Below are 10,357 nucleotides of genomic sequence, written 5' to 3'. Positions count from 1 at the left end.
TGGTGGCCAATCAATCCTCGAATGTGCAGGTTGAGAATCAAGGGCCGATTCTTCAACATAAGCATTATCAACGTGCACAGCCCTCGCCTCAGAAGTACCGATGACGACAAGGATGAATTCTACGCGCAGTTGGAGAATGAATACGACCGCTGCCCAAAACATGATATCAAGATCGTCATTGGGGATTTCAATGCTCAGGTCGGCCAGGAAGAGGAATACAAACCGGTGATTGGAAGGTTCAGTGCACACCAGCGAACCAATGAAATGGGCCTAAGACTTATCGACTTTGTCGCCTCCAAGAATATGGCCGTACGTAGTACCTTTTTCCAGCACAGAATCCACCATAAGTACACCGGAGGTCACAAAATCAGACAGAATCACAGATCGACCACGTTTTGATCGACAGTCGGCACTTCTCAGGCATTATCGACGTCAGATCCTATCGAAGCGCTAACGTTGACTCGGACCACTACCTAGTGATGGTTAAGATGCGCCCAAGACTCTCCGTTGTGAACGACATTCGGTACCGACGCCAGCCTCGGTTAGATCTCGCGCGGCTGAAGCAGCCAGACGTCGCCGCAAACTACGCGCATTCACTCGAAGCTGCGCTGCCAGAAGAGGACGAGCTGGACGAAGCCCCTCTCGAGGACTGTTGGAACACTATCAAAACAGCCATCAGCAGTGTAGCGGAGGGCTCCATCTGGCATTTGGCCCGGAATCAGCGGAACGATTGGTTTGACGATGAATGTAGGAGGGTGATCGATGAGGAGAACGCTGCGCGGGCGACCAAAGTGCGCAGTGCCACACGTCAGAACGCGGAAAGACACAAACAGAAAAAGATGCAGCGAAACCAAATCTTTCGGGAGAAAAAGCGCAACCTGGAAGAGCAGGAATATGCAGAGTTGGAGCGGCAGCATCGTTCTCAGGAAACGCGGAAGTTCTACCAGAAACTGAACGGATCCCGCAAAGGCTTTGTGCCGCGAGCCGAAATGTATCGGGATAAGACTAGCAGTATTCTGACGGACGATCGTGAGGTGACGGATAGGTGGAAGCAGCACTTCGACGAACACCTGAATGGCGCCCAGATGGCGGCGGGGAAAGCGATTTCGACGGTGCAGCAAACGGGGAAGAGGTGCCAGCCCCAACGATAGGCGAAGTTAAGGAGGCCATCATGTAGCTAAAGAACAACAAGTCAGCTGGAAAAGATGGCATCGGAGCGGAGCTTATTAAAATGGGACCAGAAAAGCTGGCCGTTTGTCTGCACCGACTAATTGTTAGAATTTGGGATACGGAACAGCTACCGGAGGAGTGGAAAGATGGGGTTATCTGCCCGATCTACAAAAAGGGCGACAAGTTGGACTGTGAGAACTATCGATCGATCACCGTTCTCAATGCCACTTATAAAGTGCTGTCCCAAATCATTTTCCGCCGTCTATCATTAATTGCGAATAGATTTGTGGGAACTTATCAAGCCGGCTTCGTCGAAGGTCGGTCTACAACGGATCAAATATTTACACTGCGGCAAATCCTCCAAAAGGGCCGTGAATACAGAGTTCCCACGCATCATTTATTCGTTGGCTTCAAAGCCGCATATGATACCATCGACCGGAAAGAGCTATGGAAAATCATGGACGAGAACAGCTTCCCCAGGAAGCTCATCAAACTGATTAAATCTACGATAGATGGAACACAGTGCTGTGTTCGGATTTCGGGTGGATTGTCAAGTTCATTCGAATCACACAGAGGGCTTCGTCAAGGTGATGGTCTTTCATGCCTGCTGTTCAACATAGCGCTACAAGGTGTTATGAACCGAGCGGATATCAACACGCGGGGCACGATATTCAACAAATCTAGCCAATTCGTCTGCTTTGCCCATGACATGGGTATTATCGGCAGAACATCTGTGGCGGTGGCTGAACAGTACACCAGACTAAAGCGCGAAGCAGAAAAGATTGGGTTAAAGGTAAATACGTCGAAAACAAAGTACATGCTGGCCAGCGGAACCGAGGCCGAACGACATCGCTTGGGCAGTAGTATATTGATCGACGGCGATGAACTTGAGGTAGTCGATGAATTTGTCTACCATGGCTCACTGGTAACGGCGGACAATGATACCAGCCGTGAGATTCGGAGGCGTACTATCAGCGCAAGTCGTGCTTACTATGGGCTCCACAAGCAATTGCGGTCGAGCAGACTAAGTCCCCGTACAAAGTGCACCCTGTACAAGACGCTTATTAGACCGGTTGTTCTCTACGGGCATGAAACATGGACAATGCTCGAGGAGGACCTGCGAGTGCTCGGAGTTTTCGAACGACGAGTGCTAAGAACGATCTTCGGTGGCGTACAGGAGAACGGAGTATGGAGGCGGAGGATGAACCATGAACTCGCACAGCTCTATGGCGAACCCAGTATGCAGAAGGTAGCTAAAGCTGGACGGATACGAAGGGCAGGGCATGTTGCAAGAATGCCGGACAACTACCCTGCAAAGATGATGTTCGCCTCAAATCCGGTAGGAACAAGACGACCAGGAGCGCAGCGAGCTAGATGGTTAGACCAGGTGGAGCGAGATCTGGCGGAGAGTACTCGGTGTCCGAGGAATTGGAGAGCGGTAGCCCTCAACCGAGTTGCAAGGAGAAACTTTGTTCAACAGGCTTTGTCTTAGGACGGCAAGCCACCTAAGTAAGTAAGTAAAGTAAGAAGAGACGCTGGAGGAGTTTGGAATACTGGCCACCGAGATGATCGGAATGATAGAAAATTCGATGCAGGGAGTGTAGCTGCAGCTAGCACAATATAAAACGGTAATGCTGTTGGTCAGTAACTGCAAAGCAATGCAGCGTGCGGAACTCACAACAGGAGAGTATGCCATACATTCGAAGCGAGCAGTGAAGCACCTAGAGGTGATGATCGACGATCGGTTTAACTTTAACAGTCACGTGAACTATGCCTATGACAAAGCAGCGAAGGCCATCAACGCAGTGACTAGAATTATGCCAAACAGCTACGGACCTAGCAGTAGTAAGCGTCGTCTTCTGGCTAATGTTCCTTTATCGATCCTCAGATACGGAGGTCCGGCATGGATTCCAGCGTTGAAAAACAAACGAAACGTAGCGAAGCTGTACAGCACATTCCGGCTTATGATCATGCGAGAACTATAGCATTCGAGGCAGTATGCGTCATTGCCGGGATGATTCCTATCAGTATCACTCTCGAGGAGGAGCTACACAAAAAGGGAAACCAGAGGAGTCCGGAAGCTAGCCCGTTTGGAGTGCTTGGCCAAATGGCAAGAGGAATGGGGAAGGACACTAAGCGGTAGATGGAAGCACAGACTCATACCGGTACTGTTGACCTGGCTAAATAGAAAACACGGGGAAGTTAACTTTTACCTAATGCAGTTTCTGCCAGGGCACAGTTGCTTCAGGCAATTTTTGTATCGGTTCGGACAGGCAGCGACACCTGTCTGCCCAGAACATGAACAAGCAGAAGAAACACCGAAGGATGTAGTTTTCGAATACCCTAGATTTCCGCCACCAATGTTGCGAATCGAGAAGTCAATCATGCCTACTCACACGCGAAAGAGTATGAGAAACATAGCATTCAACGCTTACGCCGCACATGCAGGCGTAAAAGAAACAACCACCGGTGCTGTATGCAGACATTTTGCTACCCACACACTCGCGCACGCACATCCTTACATCGTCTTGCTGCCTAGCTTATTCCCGAGGCAAAAAACTCATGGGGAATCAACTGCCCGTGAGACTGGTGGCGCACTGTGATACAAATTTTGTATTACTTTTTATTCTTCTTCTTCATCTTCGCTCTCGAATCTATTCACAGGCGGGAGCGCAAGCCCTCGCGTGTAATCGGCATCAGCAGATGGGGCTGCAACGACGAACGACAAGCGACAGTTGTCGCTGTTAACTAAACACATGCTCGCAAAAACTCGTTGTGATGCACGAAGAAATAAGAGCGAGAGCTTGAAATGGACGCTTATGCCGGTGTGTTCGTTAGAATGAGTACGCGTGTGTGAGAAAATTAAACCACACGAGTGTGGGATTCGCAACACTGGATGCCTGTGGAGAATATTGTGGGCGAAATGTGTCGAAAGGAGAGCATTTGGAATAGTGTCAGCTGCGTGTTAGCACAGATTATGTTGCAGCTGTAATTATTGTGGAGGGACGATCAGCGAACAAGCAACGCCAACCAGACGTAATGGAAGCGGAAGCGGAAGCGGAGCGGGGTGCAACACAGAGCAGTACTGAGTAGCCCTGCGAGGGTGACCGTGAGGGGATGAAAGTCAGGACGGTCGCCATCCTTGCATCGGTACACGTCTCGGTAGGTGTACTAATAGCGTAGCAGCCAGCGTGTCAAAAAAAACCCTGCGCGGGTGGACGTGAAAAGATGGAAGTCATGTTGGTCGCCATCTCTCCGGGGGGTTATAGCCCAACCATACGTTGAGGTTTTTAATGGGTTAGAGTCTCACACCGTGCCAGGTGATGCGTATCATCATTAGTATGCCAGACGTCGAGCGTTTCCTCATGAAAAAAAGACAGACAGACGGACATAAGCTTATATTCTGGGGCCGTTGGCAAACACAAGATATTGTCGTGGCAAGTCTTGCTCTGCTCTGGCATACGAAGTGCAGTGGGAACCGATTTAGAGAAGGGGTTAGAAACCTCACTGCAACCCAGTGCTTAATGTGTCTTTGCTTAATGTGGGCGATTATTACCACGAAAATACATATCGCGCCTCCCGTTTTGGCGACAGACATAAGCCTCTTGTATTTATGATTATACTAGCTGACCCGACAAACTTCGTATTGCCACAAATTAAACTGTGTTATACATAAATCGTGAATCTTGGATAACCTTTCTTACAATCTTGAGTTTTGCAAGTTTCTGGGTGCTTTTATATACAAATTTTCCTCACAGTAAAGTAGAAAACAACTCCCCCCATTGCTTAGCCTGATAAAATAAAACGGATAGCATTTAAATATTCGCCATCATTACAAACTATTTCGCCGAATACCATTTTGCGGAACACCAATTCTCGGTTGACCATAACGCGAAATACAGAATTTCGCAGAATACCATTTCGCGAAAAACCTTACGCGGGATGTACCATTTCACGGAAAATCTTTTCGTAAAAAATACCATTTCGCAGGGGCGACCCAACTGAAGGAAAGTAATAGAGGTCAGTAGATCTAGGAAAATAAATAAACCTAGATAGAGGTGATCTCTACGGGGGGCTATCTCCCCGCAGTGGCCGGCGAATCTGACGGCGGGTCGCCGGCAACACTCGCGGCCTGTGGCCGTCTCGCGCTGAATTATCTAATGTTACTGTTGATAGTTTTTGGTGGTCTTGTTATTGATTAATGTTTCATGAAAAAGTCTAAAATTTCTCGAGTTCGATTAGTTTTTGAGTTACTCAAAAATTTTTGTTTTATTTGTATGATAGTCCTTATCCCCCTACCACAGGGGTGAGGGGTCTCAAACCATCATTAAAAAAATCCTGCCTCCAAAACCCCCCACATGCCAAATTTGGTTCCACTTGCTTGATTACTTTTCGAGTTGTGAGGAAATTTGTATTTCATTTGTATGAAAGCCCCCCTCCTAAAAAGGGAGAGGGGTCCTAATTCATCATGGAAAAAATTCATGCCTCCAAAAACACCCAGATGCCAAGTATGGTTCCATTTGCTTAATTAGTTCTCGAGTTATGAGGAAATTTGTATTTCATTTGTATAGGAGCTCCCCTCTCCTAAAGTGGGGAGGGGTCTCAATTCACCATAGAAAAAAAATTTGTCTCCAAAAACACCCACATGTAAAATTTTGTTCCATTTGCTTGATTAATTCTCGAGTTATGCAGAAATTTGTGTTTTATTTGTATGGGAGCCCCCCCCCCCCCCCCCCTCTTAGTGGGAGGAGGGGTCTCTAACCATCATAAGAACCTTTCCTGGCCCCAAAAACCTCTATATGCAAATTTTCACGCCGATCGGTTCAGTAGTTTTCGATTCTATAAGGAACATAAAGCAGACAGAAATCCATTTTTTTAGGTAGTGTAGTTAAAAACTGTAATAATCGACGAGCGACATTCGGTTTTATTCTTGTTCTGTGTGTCGCAACTACGTCGCAGGTGGTGCGCTGTATAGTGCATCAATGTGCCACCGTTTCAAATGTTCACTAATTTTTTTAACAAAGTACCGTGCGAGCACTATATTCAAAACAGTGCCTAATTCTGAACCGTTACAAATTTTTCTTAAATATTGACAAAACTCTAGCTATTTAAACCATTTAAATAACAGGAAATAATCAGATGTAGTGATTAAATTGTTTAAATAGCTGGAATTTTGTCAATATTTATGAAAAATTTGCAACTGTTCAGAATTAGGCACTGTTTTGAATATGGTGCTCGCACGGTACTTTGTTAAAAAAAATTAGTGAACATTTGAAACGGTGGCACATTGATGCACTATACAGCGCACCACCTGCGACGTAGTTGCAACACACAGAACAAGAATAAAACCGAATGTCGCACGTCGATTATTACAGTTTTTAACTGCAACAGCAATATGTCAATTCTATTTCAAGCAGGCAACAAGCTCTTATACAGCAAATCCTTCGCAATAACGCCCCTGCTGTAATTTCTTAGTTGCTCAATAAACAAATCATTAATCTATACCTATCAAAAAGGATTTCTGTCTGTCTGTCTGTGTATCTTTAATTTCAGTAAATCAGATCTTCTTCACGTATCTTTGTCGTTTTTGACAGCTTGAGTAACAAATTACAAAATTTTAGTTGTCACCCGTTATATTTAAAAACTGAGATGAATGGTTACTTAAATGCTGCGCTGTAAAAGCATTTGTATATATTTTAAAATACTTTCAAAATATAAAATTCCTGCATTTTTCAATTCTACTGCAGCTAGCTAACAATAAATGCGGAAATAATGAACCAACACAAGATAGTACAGATAGCAAAACCGTGCATTTTGCACGTTAACGAAAATAGCGATATCGAACAACATGATAAAATTTTATCATCGTCGATAAGACTGGATCCTGTATCATCAAGTAAATGTTTCTTTTTCGTACGATAATCGCCTGAACGAAAAGATATCTCCTGCCGTTACCAACCTCCCTGCCGGCCACCGCACCGTGATTCATCGACTTTAGACGGCCTTCCCTCCCCGCCAGGTCCGAGTTGTGTTTAACAGCTAAAGGCAAACCGCAAATCTCTTCATACCTCAACGCTATCGGAAACCCAGAAATAAATTACCCGCTCCACCTACCTTTATGTTAGCCTGCTGCATCTGCAGGAACGTCGCGATTCCGTTGCGCACCCGGTTTTTGACACCGCGCACCGTTCCCTTGTTGCTGCGGATCGTGGACGTGCCGCTGGTTAAATCCTTAAACCCGGCAAAGCTCTCGTCATCGTCGATAACCGACGAGGAGCAACTGTTGCCGTGGCCGTTGCTGGTGCTGCCCCGCTCCGGGGGCAGATTCGAGTGTTCATTGATGTGAAACTTATAGAACTTGTCATTTTCGAAACTAAGTGATTTGTTGCCGGCGCTCGGCATCGCCGATGGCGATGACGAAAATACACTGTTAGCACTATTAGTAGCTCCCCCCGCCGAGTGGACACTATTTAAACTGTTAATCTTTTCCATCAGAATGGTACGAGTTGTGGTTACGATTTCTTCACGCGGCGGCGGCGAAAAAGAACGCACGTTTCCACTCCCGGCGGAGACGCGCCCGGAACCGGCTCCGATCGAACGTTCGCGAATGTCCTTCAGCAACGAATCCGGCAGAATCGAGACAATGTTTTGCTTCTTCATGGTGGACACAAGACTTCCATTGTCGTGTTCACTGTCACTGATGCTGTGAGAAAGTTCCGGAGTACGGGTTTCAGAATCCGGACCAACCGGAAGGGTTTCGCCGATTTTTAGCGCACCAACGTTACCGCACAGTTTAGCAAAATTAAGTGAATCACAGCTCAGACTGGATTCGGATTCGTCACTATCGCTGGTATTGTAGCTGCTCGAACCGACACGCTGATGTCGATATCCACCGCAGCCGCCGTCAGCCTGATTAGGCTTATCTACTGGCGTCGGAGAGCGTCCATTTGTCACCGTCAAAGTTGTGGTCGCGTGCTGCTTCTGTGGCTGCGGTGATTTGGACAATTTTTTCGGCAACGGTGGTGGCGTGACCTCGATGTCACTGCACGTTCCACTGTCCAGGGTGTCACTAGGGCTACACTGACCCGACGACATCATGTAGTACAAGTAGGTAGCGCTGTTAACGTCCAGATCACCGGCTTTTGCCGTCGGACTAGCAGAGGGACTGCTAGCTTGCTTTTGGACCATCTCGGTTGACGGTGTTGGACTGATCGAGACTTCCTGATCCGGCGGTGGTCCGAACGAGACGATTGACACTTTTGCTTTGCACTGATTGTTCACCACGATTGCACTGCTGCTGTTTGTAACATTAATAACTGCAGTCCCGGACGAAGTCGTCGTCATAAAATTAACGGGACTGTCGATGCGGTTGTTGTTGTTGTTATTATTGTCCTCCTTCTGAACGATCTGAATGCGTACAACGTGCGACTCCTGCTCGTTGATTACGGGCAACGATGGTTTCTCGTGAACGGCCTCAACCGAACTATTGCTGGCAAGGGCAACGGCACTGCCTTCGACTTGAGCCACAGACGATCTGGATGAATCCGAAACCACTTGCTCCTCGTCGTGTGGCTGCTGTTGGTCGAGTTGTTTTTGCAACTTTGGACTCGCATCCAAACTAGACTCGTTTTTACTCTCTTTGGCTCTTTCTTCTTTCTCCAACTCCGGTTTAGCTACTTTTTCTGCTGCAACATCAGACTCGCTGGAAGAGCTAGCGACGGCACTGGCGGCTGCAGACAACAACAACTCCACTGCAGGGGGAAGACTGTTACTGTTAGCACCGTCCTCCTCGGCCGGGGGCTTTTGGCGCTGCAACGCGGCGAGGCTCGAGTCGAGGCTGGTATAAACCGTTGTTTCAGCGCTTATCTGTATGGATGTTAGCTTGTGCGGTTGCAGCAATCGTAGCGAAGCCATCGAATCCATCTTTTGACCAATTTTCTCACTCTCTTTTAAGATTAATCTCTTACTTCGTTTCAATTCGATTTGCTCTCTCTCTCTTTCTCCGGCTCTTCTCTGCTCGCAGGTGTGCAATTCGTCACGTGTTTCAAAACAAAAGCGCCTTTCTCTTGCTCGCAGCTTTTCTCGCTCCGAAAATCGTCGCGTTATTAAGTATTTAATCGTACGCAACGTTGCAGCCAGCTGTTTCCTTTCCAGTGCAACAAGGTCGCCTGGAATGCTGCTACATCACACACGATCCGTTGATAGATCTTGTTGATGATCAATGATGATGATGATGATGACGATTACGAGAAACCACCTTCACCGCTAGCGCGGACCGTCTTTCGTTTTTCGTCTTCGCACAATAACAACAAACCAACCGGAGGCCACGCGGAGGAGAACCTACTGGTGTAGTTGTGTGTATACAATTTTTATTTGACTACGACTGACCGACCAGGCCGGTAGGAAAGCCGTGCCGCAAATTTATGCTGATTCGATTTTCTTTTTTCGTTTGTTGTTGCTGATGTTGCAGGGCAAACCGCTTCTTTCCCACCCCGCACACACGGCGCACTGTATGCATGCACTCTTCACACTGAATGTTATTTGTTTTCTGTTGCTTTTCCTTCTTGCTGGCGTTTGTTTTTCCTCGGCAGTCACCACCACCTAAACGCTCTGACAAAACAGAAAAAAGGCGCGTTAAATCGTTAGAAATAAATGCAGCAGCCGAAATGGAGCATGGTTGCCGTCTATGCTAGACAATCACCAAACATTAATCGGTCAATATCAGCACCTTTCGATCGTTGTTTTTTTTCGTTTTGTTCTTCGTCACTCACTAGCTCCAATCAAATCGAGTTTCTATTTATTGTTTTTTTTTTTTTGTACTAAACACTAATTATGATTGTTTTTGTTTTATGCGCTCTACTGACGTATATGTCACACTTTAGACTGTAATTATTGGAAATACGAATAAATTTATTTGGAAGTTACTGGTGGAATGAACAGAAATGATTTATAGCTTTCAAAACAGGCTATTATTTGCTATCACCTGTCTCCAAGTGCATTGTTTTCATAGAGATAAATTGCTAGAAACAAACGCTCATAGGCGTACCCAGGGCAGGACTCACTATGGCACGTATCCCATCTTCTATTCAAAATTTGATGTCATAAAATTAGAATTAATTAGATTTCCTGATTCTACGGTCCAGAAATTTTCTAACCGTATGTTGACTTCTTCCGAAAGAATATTGTG

At 46.5% G+C, this 10,357-nt stretch overlaps 1 protein-coding gene across 1 annotated transcript; it reads left to right on the top strand.

The window, feature by feature from the left end:
• The first annotated feature begins 2,828 nt into the window (after nt 1-2,828).
• LOC128746087 (uncharacterized) lies at nt 2,829-3,155 on the top strand. Its single transcript, XM_053843137.1, has one exon. The coding sequence runs from the start codon at nt 2,829-2,831 to the stop codon at nt 3,153-3,155; it is 327 nt and encodes a 108-aa protein (XP_053699112.1).
• The last annotated feature ends 7,202 nt before the right edge of the window (nt 3,156-10,357 follow it).

The sequence above is a fragment of the Sabethes cyaneus genome, chromosome 1, assembly GCF_943734655.1.
Source record: "Sabethes cyaneus chromosome 1, idSabCyanKW18_F2, whole genome shotgun sequence".
Classification (NCBI taxonomy): Eukaryota; Metazoa; Arthropoda; class Insecta; order Diptera; family Culicidae; genus Sabethes; species Sabethes cyaneus.
The sequence above is the reverse complement of the archived record's forward strand: the minus strand, read 5'-3'. Positions and strand labels throughout refer to the sequence as shown.

What these genes read in the sequence shown, in the direction of transcription:
- LOC128746087 (XM_053843137.1), top strand. Translation starts at nt 2,829, where the DNA reads ATGCAGCGTGCGGAACTCACAACAGGAGAGTATGCCATACATTCGAAG.